We start from the raw sequence: 23,223 nt of genomic DNA on the forward strand, positions 1-23,223 counted from the left end.
GTCTTCTATATTGTACAAGTTAAATATGTATTACGCAAAATATTGAAATATTCTTAAGAATTGAAATTGAAATATTCTGTCAGCGAAATCATGAAAAAAATCTGCAGCCTACTTATAAAAGTTGTGTATCTGAATGAATAATAATCTGTAAGTCTCTAGTAAATATGTATAAACTATTTTCTCTCTTCCAGAGTCCCGCATCGGAATCGGATAGTAGTTCCTTGTCGGGAGCAAAAAGTCCCGCTGGCGGGCCACTACTGCTGCAGCAGTTGCTGCAGTTGCAGCTGCAGGGGCAGAACCCGCAAGCGATAGCACAGGTATGCTGCAGATAATGTAAACTATAGGTAGTGGCTGAAAGTTTATCTAACATTAAAGTTGTTACAAAAACTTATTTATTATGTTAAACCAAAGAACCAGAAAACAAAAGTCTTTTACAATAGCCTAAACGAAGTAACGAAGACTGAAAAATATAGTCAAAAGACCTATTCACTTCTTGTAATCCTCGACCTTCCACTTGATAATTTATTGTTTAAAATATTGATAAACCTCGTGGTACAATAACGAACGTATTTATTCACTATCAATGCAGATATGAATGCACTATAAATTTAGAATTTGAGAAATAAAAATAGATAATTATTGTTTATTTATTTATTTAAATATCTAAATTGTTACATAGGTCTCGCATTTTTAAATTTGGACCGATAATTGTTATATATATTTAATTTAACAAGCAAAACTAATACCTATTATACTGACGTCACATTAGAGTCCTTGATATCGTCATTTTAATGTGATAGAAAATAAGTAATCATAATAGATATATAATCTACTCTCACAGTACTTTATGAACATAGATATTCACTTATTTTAATGGTTGTTACCATAATCTGTGGCCCCTTGAATCCTTTGACGTCTAAGACCCCTTTTGACCTAGATAAGACCATGCTTTTTATATCCCCCATGCGCCATAAGTTTTCTAAGGTGCGTTTACTTCGTTTTAATTATTATGGTCTTTTGAAGGGAGGACTAACATTCTATTATGATTGCTATCGGGAATTGTAGTGGAAGAGTTTTTATTTCTTTGATTGAATTTATATAGCATATGTTTGAATACTGCAGGTTCTTTAGGTCAATACCTATTTCCTCTTTTAATTTATTATAAATTGATTAAAAGAAGTAAATGATAAATGAAAATATCTTTCGGAAGAATTAATGGTTTAGAAATTCCAATTTATAATTAATTTGCATTTTTAACTTAGATTATGAAACGTGAGTCAGTATTTCGTTATATCCAAAGTCGTATCTTTGGGAATGTTTTATAACAAGTGATGGACTGGTAGTGAAGTCGCAGGAAGACACACGGATAAGTGCGGTCATATAGATCATAGAGTATATTTATGGTTTAATGCAAGGGTATATCTGTCAGGCTTACACGGAGATGTGTGTGCAGTTCCAACAGATGATTGCTGCATTGGCTGCCCTCGGCTCGGGGCTGGTTCCGCCGGCGCTGCCGCAGGCCTGGATGATGCAGAGGCTTCCGAGACCGCCGCTCGATAGGTAAGCGTTTGTGTTCAGATAATATTTATTAAAAATATACCTTAAGATTTGCCTTTATTCAATAACAATAATGCTGTATTTTTTAAAATTACAATATTATTATTATTATCGAATTAGAGTTTTTTCGTCGGCATTTTCTTTGACATAAGCCTCTGCTAGTGTCTTCCTATCTCGATGTATCCCTAAATAACCTTCACCGTACTTTTGGTAAATCATCTTCCCAACTCTTAAATCTTCGTGTCCTTTCATTTCTAATAGTACCTTAGTGTTTCATACCTTCCTACAGTATAATCAGGAACTATCTTAAGTTCTTTAATAAGCAAATATTATTCGAAAACTACATGTTAGTAGTTTTTTCTGTTCGAAACACTCACACGGGACGCTGATTTCCCCCCATTTAGGTCCTATACTAGTGAAACTAAGTAGAAGGGATTTATAATTTTTCTATTACCAAAACGTTTTTTAATCCTCGTAACACTTAATATTTAATTCAATTATTAAGGAATTAATACACAAGTGTGACCTACTTAGATCCACTACAAAATATCAATATTTTAAAAATTATAAAGCCAGGCCACAGTAATCTTAAATCTTAATGAATGACGTATGACCTAATTTCTTTGATGCGGTTGCATTTAAAAATTTAAGCTGTTTTAATAGTGTTAAAGCTGACTTATCTAAAACGTTTTAAGGCTTTTTATTCAGCACTTTAACAAGATGTAAATTGCTTGGTGGCGTATCAAGATATTTTTTATAGATAAGAACATAATTTGTTTGGAATTTCAAAATGCGTTCATAAAAGGAATGTTTTTATTCGTCGTAGTCTTTGGTATACAATTGTTGAAGATCGTAAGTTATAAGTCAAGCACAGATAACATCTGTTTTGTTGATGGTTCTGGTGCCAATTTCAATATTTGGCCAGAAACACGACATTCGTGTTTTATACTACAATAATTGCTTTAACTTTTAAATTTGCTATTCACATAAGTAAAGCAAATTGACAGATAAAATGCAGGACATAACTTATATAAAATTTACTTTTTCTAGATAAAACTAAGAGAGTAACAAGAAATTTTATGGCAAAATATGATAGGAAATAATATTTCGGGGCTTCCAAAATATGAAATTCCTAGGTTTTGCATTTCGGAGAAGATAGACTACTTCTATGTTGATAACATCTCAAAACAGATATTTAATTTATTACCTACATACTATTTTTAAAGTTAAAATTATCAACACGTAGTCATAGCTAGTTGTTAGATGAACGATATTTTGACTAACAAATGGTTGTTTACGATGGAATATTGTAGCCCTTCTAATGGCATTGAATGGTTTAATATCAACTTGTTTTACTATAAATCAATAGTAAATCTAAAAGATTTTGTCTTCAAGACAAATTAAGGCTTTATAAAATTAATGTCTTATCATATTTGGGTATGTTTTATTAAAGATCTTCCTGCACCAAGCTTAACTATTAATCAAATTAGAATTATTATTCATGAAGCCATATACCAAGAACAGCAGGCAAAAGAAAATTATTTCCCTTTGATAAAAACTAAAACTTTAACAAATCAATCAGTTTATATTTACATAAATTGTCTTGTATTATTATTATTCTATAAAACGGTTTTAAAAAATAGCTTCAATATATTTTCCTTGATTTAATGGTGTGATGCAATCTTAACACAGTTGACATGAACTACGAATCCTTGATACGGAAGAGCTGGTTTTTCTTTAGTTAAACTTGATTTTAATCCGTTAATACACGTTTATCGTTAACAAGGGCAAACTAGCTTTAATCTGATTATGGCTTTTCATTATCGTTACTATTGCGTGTAAAAAAATAATTTAAATAGACAATAGCATCGAATTATAATCCAATGACAGATGACACTTGAAAACTGTTGAACCGCATTTTGTTTTTCACAGATAAAATTTTGATTTATAGTTGAGAAATGTTTAATACAATATAATCTTTGCACATTAACGAATAGGTAGGAATAACAAATAATCTTGGAAGCAGATTGCAACCTCGTCATTGAACCTGGCATTTAATGGCGACGTTATAGAGACGTAGTTACTCTATAAGAGTAGATTAGATCCGTTGTGCGTAAAGTGCTGGCTAACTAAGCCAGCCTTCCAGGAGCACAGAAGTCTCCTGGATACTTGGCAGGCTTCACGGAGCGACCTCACTGCTCTGAGGATTTCTGTACGCTCGTTAGCCACAGCCACGCATTTCAGGATTATTGGTTATTGACTCTCAAACAGCCTCTTGTAGAGACGTAAAATCATTAATAAACAAGCATGTCACATCTTATTACGACTTGTTGTTTTGGCCTCAAAATAGCTTTTTATTGTTTGCATTAGGTTTCAAAATTGGTACCCTTTAATAACTATACTGCGTTTTCAAGCTGTGTTAAAGATATAGTTTAGGTATTAGTTAATGTCAAACAGCTTGTTTGGTTTAATATTAACGAGTGTTTATGTTAGATTTATTTTGAATATTAAATAGCGTTAAATTTATTGCTGGTCGCTAAAGGTCAATCGTTACACTGACGGTTTAATCGGACCTTTATTTAGATTATATAAATTTACAGTAATACAGTGTTTTTAATGCCTTATGAATGTTTTTAATATACGAAAGAAAAAGTAATATCAACAACCCTTCATCTTGAATTTGGTAGTCAAAATCTGTTATAACGACTTCGAAGAACTACTCATATTTTGTCGTAACACCCGATGACGTTGTTATTAGGAAACTTATATATAGAATTCAGCCGGGACTTTTGATTTTGGTCAATATAACCGATATGTTGTTCTAAACGATGTCGTCGTAAACGGTTTTGATTGTATTTGTTTTCTTTAGTTCTTGATATCATCATTATTATTATTTAGAGTAAGTAGGCAGCCTTTTCAGCAGACGGTAAACGTATAAGTACTTATTTATTTCGTACTTCCTTTGGCGTATAGCCGAGATTCGAACACCACGATTTGGATTAACGCGTGGCTGAATATTATACATTTTTTATCAGACAAATTATAGGACGCCGTGATAGAATATAGGTGTATGCAATAATGATATATTGCGTATGTAAAATTTGATGATATTCTATCTTTTATAATGCTATCATACTATCATGGTTTTATGGTAAAGAATTGTTCTCACTCTTCAGTCGATAGCTCATAGCTGAGCGTCATGGTCAGCCAGAAAACATCTCAATCTGTTGCCACTGGTTTCTGTCCAAAGCCTCTCTTATCACAATGTATTGTTTGGAGTTTTGATTGGTCCATCTTGTTGGTGAACTGCCACGTAAGCATATGGTAGACAAGCTTTATAGTGATATAGAATACGTGTTTGCCGCGCACCACCACTATGTGGAACCAGCCGCCCACTAAAGTACTCCCGAAGCAATTCCAATTAGGTAAACAAGTAAAGAGCGCACTCATTCCTAAAAGGCCGGCTAAGCACTTGCTAGCCTTCTGTAAATGTGAGTCCATGAGCGACCGTATCACTTAAGATCAGGTGAGCCTCTCGCCCGATTTCCTCCTATTAAAGACAAAAATATTGATAAGTGGCTACCAAATAAGTGGTTGTGTGGTACGAGCTTTAACATATGCCAGTTTTTAACGACATGTTTTCATTTATCGGGTTGTGGTGATTCGTATTCTCAATAAATAGTGTGTGAACACTCTATGCTAACAACAGTTTCTCTAAAAGATTTTTTCTATATACGTGATAATTGTAACTAACTATTGGGCCGTTGAGCACGGCTAAGGAAATAAATTCGCACATACGAAGTGGTGGACAGTTGGGAATCGCATACTGAAATCACTGAGCCACCACTGCTTTTATCATTGTATCCACCGTCATTATTTTATGACCAAAAGTAATCTCCTAAAAGTCCATAAAAGTGGTGTAAAAATGACATTTGGGAGAACGGATACCGATACCGGATCGTTAACGGTTTATGACTCTACTTTTGATATAATTGGATTGTTGGCAACTCGAATGTAACGAGCAAAGTGAATATTTCAAAATTATAATTATTCGGTTTCAATTTATATTCGATTTTTATTGACTCGTTAGTAGACATTAGTTTGTGGGTAAAATGTAAAATAAAATTATGAATAAATCTGTATTTTTTTCGTTTTTCTATTTTTGCTCTCAAACATCACACTTGTTACAAAGAGGATAATTGGATTCTTATTAAATATGTTATAGAATGATACACGTGTAAAAATAACATACGATTTTAAGAAGGCCAGCCCTATCCAGATTCATGCAACTTCTTGACGTAGCAATGAATATAGCTCTCCAATAACTGTTTTAAGAATTTTTCATAATCTAATACCTGCATTAGTAAGGGGACGTTATAGTACAATATAATAATAAACTACTGTCGTAAAAATGTCGACAAAATCATAACTGCATCAAGTGACAAGTCGTTTTTTTGTTTATAAAACACTATAAAACCTTTTTTAACTATTTATTAAACGTTTATCAATTTAGAACAAAATGCTTCAGTAACATTACGTAAACATTAAGTCGACAATTCGAATAAATTAACAAAGAATCAATTTGAGACGGAGCTCTCCAAGGTTGAATATTTAGTCCCATTTGTTATGTAAATGTTAATGGTATTGTCTACCTTGCAACTGTGCCACTAATTATAATAACACTGATTTTAACTTAACCGTATCTTTTGGTTCATATAAGGGAGTACCAGCTTTATATAGAGATTTATTGAATACTGACAACGATAATACAAGACTTCAGGAAATAGCATAGGTATATCTTAGTTATTTATTAACTGGTCAATCGAAAATATTACATAGTATTAGACCAGCCTCCGCAATCCGCTTTGCTTGTGAATTTGGTTCATCAAGATGGTAATTCAAAATGAAGATCTTTAAGTATCAAACAAAGTCGCCTTTCGCCACCTGTAACTCTTGAGCTGAATTTAGACGCAAACAGCGGTATGACATGACATGTGATAGTTATACTTTGTGATAGGCTGGCCTGGAATGGCAAAGTGAGAAGATAATAGAGAAGACGCCCATCAGAAACCTGGGAAGATGAAATATAAGAGATAGCGGGAAAAGATTGGAAAATGTAATTTACTCCGTCGGAGGTCGTGTAGTATGTGATATCATCATCGTCAATGGCTATACAGCCCCTTGAGGGGCTTGGCCTCCGCAACTGCAAGTATGTTTCGCCATCACAATCTATTTAGTGCCTCTTGCTTCCAACTTCGATCTCCTATTGTTTTAAGATCCTTAATAATTCCATGCCACCAACGCAGCCTCGGCATGCCGAGTTTTCTCCTGCCACCAGGTTAAGAGAGTAATAGGGGCCTTGGTGTTCTGTCTTCCGGCATTAAATTTAATAACATAAACTTAATGTTATCCTTATTATAGTATTCGAAAACAGGCTATTTTATTTTATTTAGTTATACTTAGAGCTGTCTCGACTCTGAATCTTACCCTTAGATTACCTACGCAACGAATATAATCTGCTTTATTAAAAGACTCAAAAGGAAGGTTTATATGTGTAATATAATCTTTATACCGTAAACAATTGTATATTAAACACGCTTTCCTATTTCCTTGCGAAAGTAGCACGGGAAATGGCCAGAAATCTATAAAACATACTTTTTTGCTGTGGAGGAAGATGCTATCAGAAAAATGCACCAAGGCGTATTCATATCTATTTATGCTTTTGGCCTCAACTCATGTCCTTATAATGTCGAAAAAGCCCTTCAAAGCATATCGATCACAACAATTATTAAATCTTTTTGATTCATTGTGCTCAAAAATTCTACTATTTTCGGTTCTTCAATAATATACTTGCATTGGTGTATAAATGCCTTAAGAAAACGTCGAAATGAGCACATGTCGATTCCGTCGGATGTGTGACAATCTCAGCCGGTTTCGGATAAATATCGACGATCCTATTCATACTTCACAATACGCGTCTTAAGCTTCGTGGTGGAACGTATTCCAAAAGCTGTGAAGCGATAACAGATACATGTGTTGGAGTACTTTCAAAATAAGAATATTCTTGAAAATATAAATCTTTGCTACTATATCGTTAGTAAGAAGCTAGTAAAAAAAGTATGGTTTATATAAGGTTCAGTTATGTTAAATTTAGTTAGCAAAATTTCTATCAACAAGATAGGTAACTCAAGAAAGCTAGAAATAAGTGAATAATTATCCTTTGAGACGGGCTTTCGGCATATTTAACAGGTTTAAGTTCTAATTAAGTATCTGCGATCAGTAACTAGTTTACAAAAACTGCGTTTTGCGCACTAGTGTTCTACTTTTCATCGTTTGCTAAATTCATAATGTCAACGTAACCTAAATACAAGCAAAAGAGGCCTACGTCAGCTGAACATCGAATAATTTCAATATTCCTCAAGAAACATCAGAACTATTGACAACAACACCGCTTTGTTGCCACACACTCAATGCAGCATTCAACGTTTCAGGTCTATTGTGTACCAGAGTTGTATCAGTTTTGATTAGTTCTATTTTTGAATATTTCGTATTGATACGTCCGACCGCGATGGATAGTAGATATGAAATGGGTTTTTTTTGTTTCTTTTTTTGATGTTCTACCCTTTATTTTCAATATTTATGTACCTACTTATTTTAAGGCATAAGGAAGGCTGTGTCCATGGCCGGCGATATCAATAATAGCGACTATGTACTAAAACAATTATAATATTCTAATTGGATTGAGTTTAAATAGAAATATTAGCTCAATAATGTGATTATTAAAACATCTACTCTTTATAAAAACCGAAAAACATTGAAATAACCTATTTCCCTAGTTACCGTTATACCTAACCTAGAATGTTATTAATTAAATTAAGCTATAGGATGTCGTGATCATTTTAGCAGGAAAATATTCAGTGTAAATTAATTAAGTTTTTAAATTATTTATGCATAAACGTGCTAAGTGTAAAACGATATAATTAATATTTTTGCGACACAATGTTTTGTGTAGCAACCGACTTTAACATCGAAGAAGGTTACTAATTCGACATGGATTTTAATCGGTAAACGAATAAACATGCTAAACTAATATTCCGGCCCTTTTTTATATTTTGTCTTCATTAAATACATTTTCTTTACTAAATGATCATCACCATCTCCGTGTATCACGGCCATATGTTCGATTTCTGGAGAAATTATATTGTTTCGATTTAAATAAACACCGCATTTGAGACTAACGCAGAAGTGTTACTGACTACGTCTCAAAAATGATTTGGCTAACGTGGAATCAACGAGAATGCGCTATAGTCGTCGGCGCATAAAAATCTGTTAAGAAAACTAAAAGCTAGTTAAAAATATCGGTAAAGTAGTAAATGAAATTGTAATAATGTTTTCTAATAATTGTGATGAGAAAGGTCTCTTATGGATAAATAATTGTTTCTCAAGAGATATAAGAAAGTTGGAAATTTTTAATTTTCAACCTTACGATCCCTTGAGTTTTTATTTTATGGGAAATTGGACTCTAATTGAGCTTGGTAGGTCTTGAAATTATTTCGTACTTTTATTTGTTTATTTGTAAGTTCTGATACAACAAGTATTTCCGAACCATTTCAACTTAGGGTCCTTCAAGAAAGGAGCATACCAATTCTTAAAAGGCCGGCAACGCACTTCTGACAATGTAAATGTCATCTTGAACCTAGTGCCAAATTACTTCAATTAATTTGAATTTTCAAAGATTATTAGACACTTAACGTCAAGGAATATAACACTGAAATCGGTTACATTTTTTGGTTGCGTTATCAAGTAGTTTTAACAATTTTTATGGAACGAATGAGGCTTGCTTCGTGTTTAGGCTTTCAGTGCAAGTTTTGATAATATTGCATATTTGGTATGGCAATTGAAGTAATAAGTGCTACTTAGCTTACAAATCTGTACACAAGGAAACCGAAAAAGGAATGTGACCCAAGTATTCCAAACGAAAGCTAAAAATAATATAATATTCATAGGAGGTGGGAGAAAAATCTTAATATTCATTAATTGTTACTATGTTATGATTAAACATGTTTTTAAAGCTTTAAACGATTCCTTGAATCTGTGTTTACGTAATTAGATACTAAATTGAGAAGCTAAATGAACAATTTTTAGATAAAGTAATAAAAGAAAGAAATTTTTTGCAATAACGTAACCTAGGTCGATTTTTACAAAATCTTTTTAACCCAAACTAACTAGTAAACATAACTAATAGTTATGTCATGCTATTTCATTGCCCTTTTTGGTCCTCCTGTACGCTCGTTTGGCCCCCTACACTATAAAACTGGAGGTCGCTCGGTATTTATTGAATCTGTTTAAATAAAAGCCTCAATCAAGCGATACGAGCGTTCAAAGTAAAATTAAACTTATCCTTAAACATAAAAGCGCTATGGTTAACTTTAAAAACTTATACGTAAACAAAAGTATAGTATGTTAAATAACTTCGTTCATAATATAAGTAATTTATTTTCATACGAAAATTCGTTTGAAGCATTCAAAGGGGTACTTTAATGTGATAATATTATGTTCTAGGCTAGACGCAGAGAAGGTGGGTGTAGGAAGTGCCTCTCCCACTATAGCGGAGCAACCCCTGGACTTAAGCGCCAAGTCTACTTCCAGCACCAGCGGCACACCGCCGCCGGAAAACAAAGGACAGGATAATGCGAGGTAAGCATAAATTTTTATTTTTTTATAGCTTTAGCTTTTTTTTTCTATTGTGGCTTAGTAAAAAACGTCGTTGGTTAAACCACTCCTTATATGGAAAATGTATTTGTTTTTACAACAAGCACCCCCATGCGAAATTAAAGAATTATCACCGAATAAATTCAAAACTCTCGTTAAACGCTTTTTTATAAATTTGACGTTTATTTAAATGATTTTAATCCATGGGATTGATTTGCTCCAGGTCAAACAATTTGTGTGACTCAAAACTTGTCGATTAAAAAGAGTTGCGGAGTGTTTCTTGCCAGTTCTTCTTGCCCGCTCTACGCCCTTGACTTGCGAACTGGTAGTAAATGTAAATTTAGAATTAATTTAATATCCTTTCTGTTGACGTTCATAAGTTTACTTAGTTACCTATATGAATAAAGTTATTTTGAGTTTGAGTTAGAAGGTGAGAGATCCTTTCGATCGAGAAGATATCCTGTACAAGTTTTCTAAGGAGTTTACTCAATCTATATACGAGTATATAAAGAACTTTTGTGACTCGTAAATTTCGAATATTCATTGATGTAACCAAAAATGTTTTAATACTGGTGGACAATACTAGAAATAAATATAATTTCTAACATTGCTTACTTGTTGCCACTTAATTACTTACCACCAACTTAAGTTGCCAGTTACTTTAAACTATGAATTTTATGATTAACTATTTAGCGCCATTTTTAAGATATCCTAAACCCTTTCGCTACCCAACTTCAAAATTGTACGATGAAACAAAACTAACAGTCATAGTAGACAAGTAAGTTTACAGGCAATTTGCCGACTTTTTGGGAAACAAACACTGTCCACGCCACATCATACACAGCGTACATACACGTACGAACAAAGGCTATCCAAAAAATCCGCCTTGGCCCAGCGCTTTTTCAATTTTGTGTCGTACAAAATGTTCACTATCGATTCAAATTTTAATACATTCACTAACAATCTAAACGTTTACTAAGCTGAAACCGAAAGTATCCTTCTTGTCTAACAGTAGTTTAATTATAAAATCGTAATGTACTATTACGTCAAATAGGCATTAATATGGCAAATCTAAGATACAAGCTGCCCATGACACAGGGAATCCTAGGCTAGTACACTTTATCTATTAACTAAACATCTATTGTGATAAAGTATTTCTTGACCGTTATATAATATGGCAATGTTACGGCGAAATAAAAATCAATTTGAATCACTTAACCTAAAACTATCAAGTGTGATAGTTATCTGTATTAAAGGCGCGGTCACGACTCAAGTGGTTATAGTCAAACGGTATATTTTTAAGATCAATTTTCTTTGACACCTAACGAGAGTGCTCGTATTATCTTGATATCGAATATCGTATGTAAGCTAACTTTTTTAACATTAAAGTGTCCTTGTATGTGTCTAAGAATCCGTTTAGAAGCTTCAACCTTATGGATCGTATATATAGTCTAACTTATGTGTAGTCGAAAGTCCTTTCAGAGCATTTTTATGCACGAAGTTCAAGACACTTAACAATAGAATTAGAATATGAACAACAACAAGCTCAACGAAGCCTTTTAGATTTATTAGTGATTACCAGGACGGCTGATCGATAGATCGATTATTCCATAAATTATACAGTATTTACAATATTCTTAAGCTACATAGTAATAATGATTTAAAAAAAAATATAACGTCACCTTTATGGCTGGAAGTCTTCCACGGTCGGCTTTACAAGACACTTTCATTTGCGAAATAGCGAGCTGTAGACCTGCCTAGTGAGAGTCTTCCGTTGAAAATACAACCTTCTATCGTATAAGGGAAAAGTATTCTCCTCTCTCAAAGGCCGGTAACACACCCACTAAAATCAACGTCGACGGCTGCGATAGCTGCCGTTTTTGGGCTTCCCGTAGGATTGTATCCAATTTTTTGTATAGTTCGGTCACTGTAGCAGTGAACTAAACTGTATGTTAATAATACTATTATAAAATATTGGTTAAACGTTAAAAAACGGGCTGTGCAACAACTTTTCTTTCTTTATAATTTGTTTTCAATTTTCACATCTCCGTAAGTAGTTCAACTAAAAGCAAAGTGTACTAAAACGAGTACTAACAGCACCCACATAATCAATTTACTACGAACCTTGAATGTTGTAAATAAAATTAGGAGATCGACAGAACGATAGCATTTGCATTAAGGTCAAACTTAATGTAATCCATTCAACTCGATTAGGTGTTAAAATATTCGAATGCCTGGGGAAATATGCCAATATGTTTTTAAAAATTGTAGCAATTATCAGTTAAACTGTTATTCTCGTCATATTAAGACTTATAAAACAATTTACAACACTACAACCTTTTTAGGTCTGGGTCTCAGAACTCCGTATATGTTTCATGATAATGTCAATCTATTAGGCAAGTAGGTGGTCAGCCTGGGTGACTTTTGGGTCTAAGCCGGTTTCCTCACGATGTTTTCCTTCACCGTCCAAGCGCATGTTAAATGCGCACATGGAAAGAAAGTCCATTTGTTTACAGCCGGGGATCAAACCTACGACCTTTAAATGAGAGTCGCAGGCTGTAGCCACAAAGCATTCAACGGCCAACCCTGCTCTAAGTTTTAGACGACTGCAAATAAATATGCTTAACGAACGAATCGAACATAAAGACTTGCTCTAGGTTCGATTCCCGAGAAAGTTAAATAATGTACCAATGCATGTTATACTTGTGTCTAACACAAACTGTTTACGACTGTCAATGTGTAGTTTACTTTTCAATTTCATGGCTTGAAACTCGGAGGTTGAATGACAAACCGTTCAAGTGTTCAATTAACTAATATTTTATAAAATCATTAGGAAAATTGAAGATGGAAAAGTAATTCGAGTCCTTTAGATGTTTCTTTTATAGGTATTAAAAAGTCAGACTTTGTACCGAGTAGACGTTTCAAGTATCAATTTAAATGTAAGGTATTTGACCTAAGCTACAATGCAAGAAATAATTGAACCAACAAACTTGTCGGTGAAACGATACGAATTTGACACGGTCAACTACATTATACGCAACTCATATTGAACATTATTTACTAAGGCTTCTTATACACTGAGCCTTTTATAATTCATTTAGTAAGCGGAAGTGCTGATATGGCGTTTCGGCTTCAGTCTATAAACAGTAAAATACAGTGTATGATTTATATAATCTGGCAGTCATACAGTGTTACAGTTTTCTAACACCTTTGACAGTTTTCTGACAATGTCTTTCATATGCCATATTAGTATTTTGTTTTCTAATCGATCTTTGACGCTTGGAAATATATCTGCAGTATTTAAATTTCGTTTTAATTCGTTCGGTTTAAAATGTTATTACGCGAATTAACATTAGGTAAATAGATATATTAAGACTGGTTGCATATCTTTCTCTCCGTTACATCTCTCTCACTTCATGTGTGATGTTAGAGAACATAGATTTAGATTTGAAACTTGACATATCATCTGTCATTTCAAACTTTGCAGTTGTTCTAATTTTAAATAAATTCCTTTTTTGAAATCTACTTTGCGAAAAAGTAAATCTTTAGCATTTTCCCATCTTTGGCCCAGTGTGATACAGTCTTAAATTCACCATGTCGTTTCCTATTGAAACATTGCACCCGGATCGCACAAACAATGCCATGTGAATGTACCCATTAAACTATGAAACTGATGAGGTTCATCAACCTGCTGGACGCTCGAATATTTTTAAAGGAAAAATAAAAAGTATAGCAAACGCAATCATTAAAAAAGAAACATTATTTCGACGCCCATTCGTATCTTGTCAGTCATATTATTATCTCTTTTGTGTATTCAAATCATGTTAATATTTGTTTAATCTATGGATATTTTTTAATTAATAAGAGAAGTAGGGTGTGCTTGTTATAATATCACAGTTATATGTTTTTTTAAAGTAAAGATATGTAGTTGTTTATATTTTTAAAAACTCGCATTCATTTGTCGTTAATAATCAAATCATTTATTTCAATTAGGCCTATTAAACAGTCACGTTTGAAAGTCAAAATAACAAATGAAAAGTTACCCCTTCCAAAAAATAGTTTCATATGGAAAATAATGGGCAAGAAACTGCAACATTCGTATACATTGAATATTATAATATGTGAAGACAGGTACATGACCTAGAAATAAAAAAAATACAATTATACTACTTAAAATAAAATAGGTGCATGGTGTTTTAAAAACCAAATCAGCAGATAAATAAATTATTATATAGATACATAGCTCTCACATATTTTCAAATATTACAAACATTTAAAAAAAAGCAAAAACAATTTAATTTTTTTAAATTAATAAACATGATTAACTTATTATTTCTCAGACCACACTAATAATACACAAGCATAATACTACAGGAGGCTGTCTGTAGCAGTTAGGTGAACTTATATAATTTACTACGCGTCATATATTTTTTTAATATTAAGTACAAAGCCTGTCAAACTATGACGGAACAGTGTTAACAAAACCAAAATGTTAGCAGCTCCAAATCGACGATAGTTCTTCTCTAGAATACATAGCATTTTCCTCTAACAGTTCCATGCCAAGTTGGCCCTTTATCAGGCCCAGAAGCACTCTTCATATAAAATATAATATAATAAAAAAACTTCTTTGAATAATAAACATTGAATATTTTTATGAAATCGCATAAAATGCATCGTTATCAAAAACATCGGAACGTATGTTGGGAAATTGGCACGGAAGCAAGGCTTGTCGCCAAAAGTAGGGGGTGGGGGGAAAGTTGTTACGAGAAATAACATCACGTAAATTGCGGTGTTATGAGGCGTTGAGTGTTTCGAATCACTTTAATGCGAATGTTTTTACGTAGTCAAAAAAAATTGTGTGTTCAGTAATACTTGGGCTTAATTAATTTATTATTCCGATTTAGTATTTGTGCTGAATATATATAAAAATAACAAACTTTACAATTTGCCATATCAATCAATAACGTAGAAAACCAATGACATTCGCAGTCAAATAAATAATCGTTTAAATAATATGTATGTATACGCAAATTTGGATTAACGAGAAACAATACAGATCTCTCAGACTTTTATGTATCAATTGAACTAAAAATCCATCTATTTTAACTATATAAAAACGATTGCAAAAATATTGAACACTTTAAAATAGTCTGATAAAAATTGTTATTGTTTTATTGTGGAGTGGAATATTCTGTGAACTTAATGTCACATAATATTTAACAATGCCTGTGTTTTATTTGCCCAAGGAATCGATCCAAGAACCGCTCTGTTGACCACTTGAACCGTAGCAACGTGTGGTTAACCTAGGTTTTAAAAATGGCCGCGGCACACAGTTCAAAGATCTTTAAGAATATTCATAAAACGTCAAAGATGATTTCAAGTGAATATTGAGTGAAAGAACCAGTGTCGTGTCAGTGGCCTGTAATGGATGACGAAAGAAATTGCTTATCATATCGACGAGTTAATTATTTTGATTTATTCTGTTTTTTCTAAGATTAGTTTTCAAGTACTCGAAAAATTGTTTTCGTTGAACTTATAATGTATACCTTGGTATAATGGTCTTTTTTATATTATATACCTAATTTCAAGTTCCAACAGTTAGGTTTTTCTTAACTAAAACATTCTCTTTAAAACTCCTAATACTCTTTTATCATTTTTTCTCGCAATATCCTTGGATACATAGTCATGCTTAATGCTGAAAAAATCCGGATCGTTTACAACAGAATCTATTTGGACCTGAAGGTATTCAAGCGTATTTATTATATTGTAGTTGTAGGAAGAAAATAAACTTCTTTAAACGCCTAGCAACATAAATAAGCATAACACCTTCCAGTGTCTTGACAGTTGGTTAATCGCGTGACAAAACTAGACATTACAAGACACAAGTATGAACTATGAACTAACAATGGCCCTCTTGACGAGGCACGTAAAAAAAATCTCGTCTTCACAAGAAATGGGGTGTCACGGAGATTCTGAATTTTCTTGCCATTCTTCATTGTTGGGATATAAAAATATATTTTCAAACAATGGTTTTACTATTAGAAAGTATCCCAAATCGAATAAATTGTTTTCTTAACATATTCTAAATCCTTCTCAATTTTCTATTCTGTATAGTGATATAAGTAATATTATATCCACTATAGGTTATTAGTAGAAATCAATGCTAAATTTAATAAACAAAAGTTTCTTGAATGTTAACGTCCCTACTAAATTATAGGCCAACATGTTATTCATATATCTTCTTTGTGTTCCTTTTGAACTTTCTAGTATAATAGAATTCATAAAATTACTCATCCGACAACAAGGGCACAAAGGCAGTATCATTATGTTACATGCATCAACGGACCACGGTCCCTCGTTATAAGACAACTAAATTTATCTCAAAGAATCTCGAATCAAATGAAGACGTCTCGATTTCAGCTTCGATATTATGCGCAATATCAAATCGATACTTGAATAAATTCATTCGGGGACCGCGATGTGGGTCGTATGACTCGCCAAAACAAATAAAAATCCAGTGATAGTCGACAGTGCATCGACCTTGTATCCTCACTGCACAAGCGAAGGCGACAAGGGAAAAAATGACCCAAATACATTATAATAAGGTCCGATATTCCGTGTCAACGCTGGCGAAAAATAAGAAAGTAAAATGCAAGATGAAACCGAAGACTGTCGATTTAAAGCGAACGAATTTATACCGTATAATCGAGGTTCAGTGTTCAATTTCGATGGGGATCAAATCGGAAATAAAAGACGAATGGAAAAGATAAAGATGCATTCATAGTAGACCGTTATCGGATGGACAAGTAAATATTTCGCATTTCGCGTTATCTCGGTTTAACAGGGAATGTTTTGAAATATTGAATTATGTTTTAAAATGAGAGATTGCCGGGCGTTGACCAGCTGTTGACCCATATAGTTTGTGATTCATTTACCTCCTGGATTCTTTTTGTTTATAATCAACACGTCCGTGTTACAAATGAATTAAGCAAATACACATATTCAAACATCGTAAAGGCTTTGTCATGTTAAAATGCGTCATTTTGTCACTTTCGTTGTATTAACAAAGATCTTGAAACGAGGTCGAAATTATTTGGAATGTGATCGTCACAGAGCATTCCAATTGAGAGTATATTTGAATTAAAAAAACACTTTTATTGTTACAGATTAAAGCGAGCTGTTCTTGAGGGCAAAAGCAATAGCACTCGGCGGAACTACACCGAGGATGATCTCCAATCTGCATTGAGGGATATTCAATCTGGGTTGGGCACGAGAAGGGCAGCAGCACTTTACGGCATCCCAAGGTCTACGCTACGAAACAAGGTCAACAAACATGGTCTTACTCCAGAAGCACCTGAGTCCGAAGACAGCGACCCCGAGAAGCCAGACACGCCTTCATCTGTTATCCTCAAAATTCCCTCCTTTCCTCCTCCAGAGGACAAGAGCCCGTCACCAGCCACGTCCGTCACGACCCCTGTGACGCCCATCACGCCGATATTACCTCCACAGTCGTCCCTAAATCACCCTTCACCTTTGCTACTTCCGGCTTCCGTGTACGCCGACCCACCCGCGGCTTCACAACACTTATTCACGTCTATGAGTGACGTCATAGCTAAGAGCATATGCCAAAAGTTCCAACAGCCCCTGGATAGGCCGCTTCAGCCTGACATGTCTTACATGAGGGCACCCGATCGACACGTCTCGGTCATAAAAACGCCACCGGATAATCAAAGAAATTATGCCGTACCCAGCAACTCCAAAGCGACAAATAACGGTCAGCCCGCCCAGGGTGGCAAAGGCACGCGACCAAAACGAGGTAAATACAGAAACTATGATCGAGATAGCCTCGTCGAGGCGGTAAAGGCGGTCCAGCGGGGCGAGATGTCCGTGCATCGGGCTGGCTCCTACTACGGTGTACCTCATTCCACTCTAGAATACAAAGTCAAAGAGCGGCATTTGATGCGACCCCGAAAGAGGGAGCCTAAGCCGCCGCAGGAAACGAAGCCGCAGCCACCTAAACCGCCCCCTAAGCCGACGAAGCCATTCACGAACGGACTGAACGGCCCCGAGGCGCCGGGATACCCGGCCAACTACCCGTTCTGGGCGGGAGCCCGGTTCGCGCCGTCCGCGTCTGACCTCTACACGTCGCATATGATGCGGCGACTACACGGCGAGGCCCCACCGGCCAACGGCTTCCTCGAGGGCATCATCCGGTCGAGCCTGGAGGCACGGCCGGGCGCGGCGCTGCTGCAGCGGCTGACGGCGGAGCCGCGCGCGGAGGCACCGAGCCTCGCGCGGCGGCTAGCTGGAGAGGTGGACGATGAGCCGGCGGCGCGGCGCCCTCGCCTGGACTCCGACCTGGCGTTGGCAGCCGAGATGCGCGAGGCGGTGCAGCGGCTACGCGCTGACAAGCTGCGCCCGCGCAACGGTACGCCGACGCCGCCGCGTGCGCCATCGCCCGCCGCCCCTCCCGCCGCGCCGCCCCACTCCGCCTAGCCGCCGTCGCCTCACCGCTTGTGATAGTAATGTAAAGTACATTCCGTAGCCGACTCGCGGCGCCCGCGTATACTACTCCACTGTTGTAGTGACAATAAAGTTTTTTTACGGGATTAGTTTGTGCATTTATGCGTTAGTAATTCCGCTTCCCCCCGCCCGGCGTTCACATGTATCACCAAATATCACAATAGTTACCTAAAGTCACAACCAGTTCAATATAACACAGCTTTACTAATGCAATATCACAATTAAATAGTGTTAGACAGACGCCCGAGACGGATAGGTCTTCGGGCGAGGATGTGTGGCGCGCAGTGTTATTCTGACTTCTTGCGATTGCTACGCCAGACTATTATTTAAAATCGTCAGGCCGGTCTGGTTATTTGCATTTGTTTTTTTTTTTGTGAAATCTTAACGCTCAGAATAATACTGCGTATCACGAAAACAGGTTGTCCAAAATTCACCCAAATCCAAAAACCTCGATTTTTGAAATTGTTTTAAGTAAAGACAACCAAAAGTTAATGTTATGAAATCAACTATTTAAATATTTTTAAGTAATAAATCATGTAACAAATTAATTATAAAGCTAGCTATGAGTGTAAATGTTATTAAGTAAATTAAATCGCAGATTTTGTGCGGTGTTTTTATAATTAGATAGGTAATATATTGAATGAAATTATTAGCTATGGCGGGAACGGTCACACTATCTCTCTCTATCCAACGGGCTCGTATCGGTACGAGAGGGACAGACGTACTTTTGTGAGCTTCGAGAAAGCTAAGTTCGGACTTATGTGCAATTATTATTTTGTAAAAAATAGTAATTTTAACTGTGTCTAAGCTAGCACGTGGATTTCCATATTACTGAATGTGATATTTAGGTATTACGAATGCGGTTTGCGTCGTATCAATACGCGTACATAAATACATACTAGTGAACTTATATATATTTTATGTACTATTATCGTATCTTAAGGAGATATATTCTTATTTTTCATGGTCCAAGTTTTAAATGTTTTATCGACTATACAAAAATATGAATAATCATTAATATATTCTTGTCAACTTTAAAAATTAGCGCAAAAATCTCAAAAAAATTGATATCTTCAAATTTGTGACATTTTTTGGTGTTCAATCGAAAGTATATTATGGAGGTATGAAATGTGAAATGTATACGCTCTCCCGAGATAAATTAGGTAAATAATATTTGGATATAAATTATCATACGACTACTTATGTAAGTTATGTGTAAATGTGAGCCTCAACAAAATTAAGAAATCTTTGTATTGTGTATGTAACTAAATTATACATATATTATATACAAGTTAAAAATTATTGTCGTACATTTTTCTTGACCACGATTGTAAAAATAGAATAAGGAGTTTGTAATCGACATTTCGACATAGACTAGGTTTTCTTTAGAGGGGACGAAGTTATTATTTTAATTTGGGACGTCAAAATATCCGAATCGCCATACATATCCAATGCCGAGATGTCGAACAAGGCTCTGTAGGAAAATAACAAGAAATTTTTATATTCAAAATTTTACTAGTCGAGAGCATGTTTATCAACCCCTTTTGTTTCTGACTACCCTTTTTTGTAAGAAATGAACAACCGTCATTTGCATTTATCGTTTATTACAACTCCACCAGACCGCATTTCACGAAAATGTTTGAATAAAAATTGCGCAAAAATGGCGCGAAATCATCGCCGAAACCGGAAGTAGATGGCCGTTTTTATGCTGTTCCATTTTTAAATTACGAATTCCAATAATGTGCGACGCTAGACATTTGTTATTAGCCTAGAATGTTATTTTGTATAAGTTTGTACAGAAATAGGAAGGGACACATTGCAAAGAGAATGTAGATTAAAACAGACATTCCGTTTAGAATGTTAATAGATTTTTTAATTATTTTCGTGCATCGGGAACAAATCATTATGTTGTTTAATCTTATTTTGTAACGTTAGTTAATTTTTAAGTGGCTTTATTTCTAAATAACCTTATATTATATTATTATATTGAGATGTTATATGTAATTGTTTTGTGCAGGTTCGCCTTCGCGAGTAAAGAGAGTTGCGACTGATATGAACTAGAAAAATGCCTAGTGCTTAGCGCGGGTCTGTCTGTACATTGTACAAATAAACGCCGCCTTACAATGTTATTAACAGTGATCTTCGCTAACCCACAACAATCCATCATAATTGGTCATTCCAAATATCCTAGAGGTCACTGGGTTAATAGTGAATCGTTTTTATTGTATATTGTTCATTTTCCACATAGTTAAGAATTTTAGTTATAACGTAACATTTCATTAAGAGTTAGGCGGTAGAAGTTTATTTTGTTAATTTTTTTCATAAATTCAATAAGGAATAGGTTTAGTCTAGGGGCCGACGCTCCAGGAACAAAAGACAATGAAAGAAAGATGCATTTTTTATTCAAATTTAATTGATAGAGGTGAGGTGGTGTCTGTGTGCAATCTTATACTAATTAATGCATTTTAACCGACCTTCGTGCGTGAAATGACATTTTGCAGACGCAAACTTGGTCCTAAATCGCAACGAAGATCCTTCAACTTAAAAGACATTGCCAGCTCTTAAGCATTCGTAAACACATGTTGTTTGTTTGTGTGACTGTACCTTGTAAATAGATGTCATTTTTCAACCGCAGATGTTGGCAATCTCTGGTTGCAGAATGGCGTAAGTTACGTTCTTTTCTAATTGTAAGCTTCACTAATTGTTTTCCATTTATATGTATTTCTAGACAATTAATTTTAAACAAAAAATATTGTATTACAATACTTTATACATAGAATAATCGTGCGAAAGGGTTTTGCAACGGGACGTGTAACTACGTTTAAAAATTATGTACAACACAAAGCATTTAATTTTAGACATATTAAATATAATGTTAACTTTATTGAACTTATAGTGTAAATTCATATTTTCAAGGTATTTATTTAACCGCTTAGATCACATCACATTGCTGAGGAATTTCTCTTAGTGCGATAAATGAGTTACGCAATGGACCAATTAAACTGGAAATGTTTGGGAAACTAAGATCAAATTATTATTGTTGTTTGATTAACATGTTTTAATAATTAAATATTATTTTCAATATACATAATGTGTCTTTGTTAATTTTTTTATTGTTTTATCGCTATTTATATTATACTTCCTCAGTAACAAGTGGTTTTCATTTCTACGAATTGGCAGAAAAATGTGATTGGCATAAAATTGTATTCTAGTCAAATTTTTAGAGGTCTTTGGAAAGCTAAGCTTATTCGACTGACGTTCTTTTTTTAAATTGTATTGACGTCCAAAAACCGTCGCTAGGCGACGCAAAAATTGATTTGAATGTGGAATTGTACACACACGTGTATGCTTTTTTTACGTATAATGTATCTTGTAATTTCGAAGTGGAGAAATGTTTTTTCATATTAATATTATGTAATACCTACCTTAAGACGTTTATATTTTACGTTATAATCTTAATGAAATGGCTGGTTAGGCAGGTACGAATGTGCAAGGATGTTTAAACCTGTATACAATAAATTTCTTTCATTTGTTGATGTGTTTTGTTTTATTTGTTTTGAGGTTTACCTCCATTCTATGCTAGAAATCAAGCTACGTCTATACAAAATTCTCTAATTAAAATGATATCTACAGCTATTACAAAGCGGAAAGCTAAGTTTATTTGTTGGAGCTTATCTAAGAAACTGTTAGTACTAATTGAAAAAAAAAAACAAATATGTGGGACATATTTAAACAAATATTAGACATATGTACGAATAGCAAAATCAGCATGAATATACAAAAAATATTATAATGTTAAAAACGGCATTTTAATTATAATTTTATGAATTTGGTTATTTGGAAGGCCCATGCAAAACAAAAACTGTTACAATTCCCACGCACATACAAATATTTCATGCATCTCGAACTATTAGTGTTACACAATATGTCTGCCATGTGTACCACTAAAGTCACAAAATTTTCCGTAATATATAAACATATTCTTAACTAGTAGATATTTACGGAATTTAAAGGGTGAGAGTCAGTATTCATACACTAGACTAAGAGTAAAAATTTAAGTAATTTTTTTAGGTTGAACCGCACTAAAAAACTTCTCCACTCTATTGGAGTTGAAATAAAGAAATATTATTCAATTTGTAGGTACCTTAATTACCCATATCTGAATAAAATATTATTATATCCATAGGTTTTTTACAGAAGCCACAAGATCTCGTTAATGATCATTTAGACGTCCGATCTATTATTTGTTAACCCCAAAACCCAGTTTTGAATGAAAATGAAATGTTATGACAAAAGTTACGCGATAATTTGAAGGCACATCGGCCAACTGTCATTGCGTACAAAAAAAAACAACAAAACAGATAACCACAAACTACAAATGATTGGAATAATTTCGTTTTTAAATTTTCGTAGCTCCGGGCGGTGCCACTT

General features: G+C 34.4%; 1 protein-coding gene across 4 annotated transcripts in view; it reads left to right on the forward strand.

The window, feature by feature from the left end:
• Positions 1 to 22,328, forward strand: part of LOC123709202 (mushroom body large-type Kenyon cell-specific protein 1) — a 150,294-nt gene extending 127,966 nt beyond the window's left edge. For 3 of the 4 annotated variants that reach the window (XM_045660310.1, XM_045660320.1, XM_045660338.1), the window contains 4 exons: positions 192 to 317; positions 1,430 to 1,560; positions 10,120 to 10,254; positions 17,436 to 22,328. In XM_045660310.1, the coding sequence (XP_045516266.1) occupies positions 192 to 317; positions 1,430 to 1,560; positions 10,120 to 10,254; positions 17,436 to 18,765 (1,722 nt within the window). In that variant the 3' untranslated portion in view covers positions 18,766 to 22,328. The remainder of the gene's footprint in view (positions 1 to 191; positions 318 to 1,429; positions 1,561 to 10,119; positions 10,255 to 17,435) is intronic. The other variant, XM_045660329.1, reaches the window with a different exon arrangement.
• Positions 22,329 to 23,223: the final 895 nt, after the last annotated feature.

Source organism: Pieris brassicae, chromosome 1 (genome assembly GCF_905147105.1).
Source record: "Pieris brassicae chromosome 1, ilPieBrab1.1, whole genome shotgun sequence".
Classification (NCBI taxonomy): Eukaryota; Metazoa; Arthropoda; class Insecta; order Lepidoptera; family Pieridae; genus Pieris; species Pieris brassicae.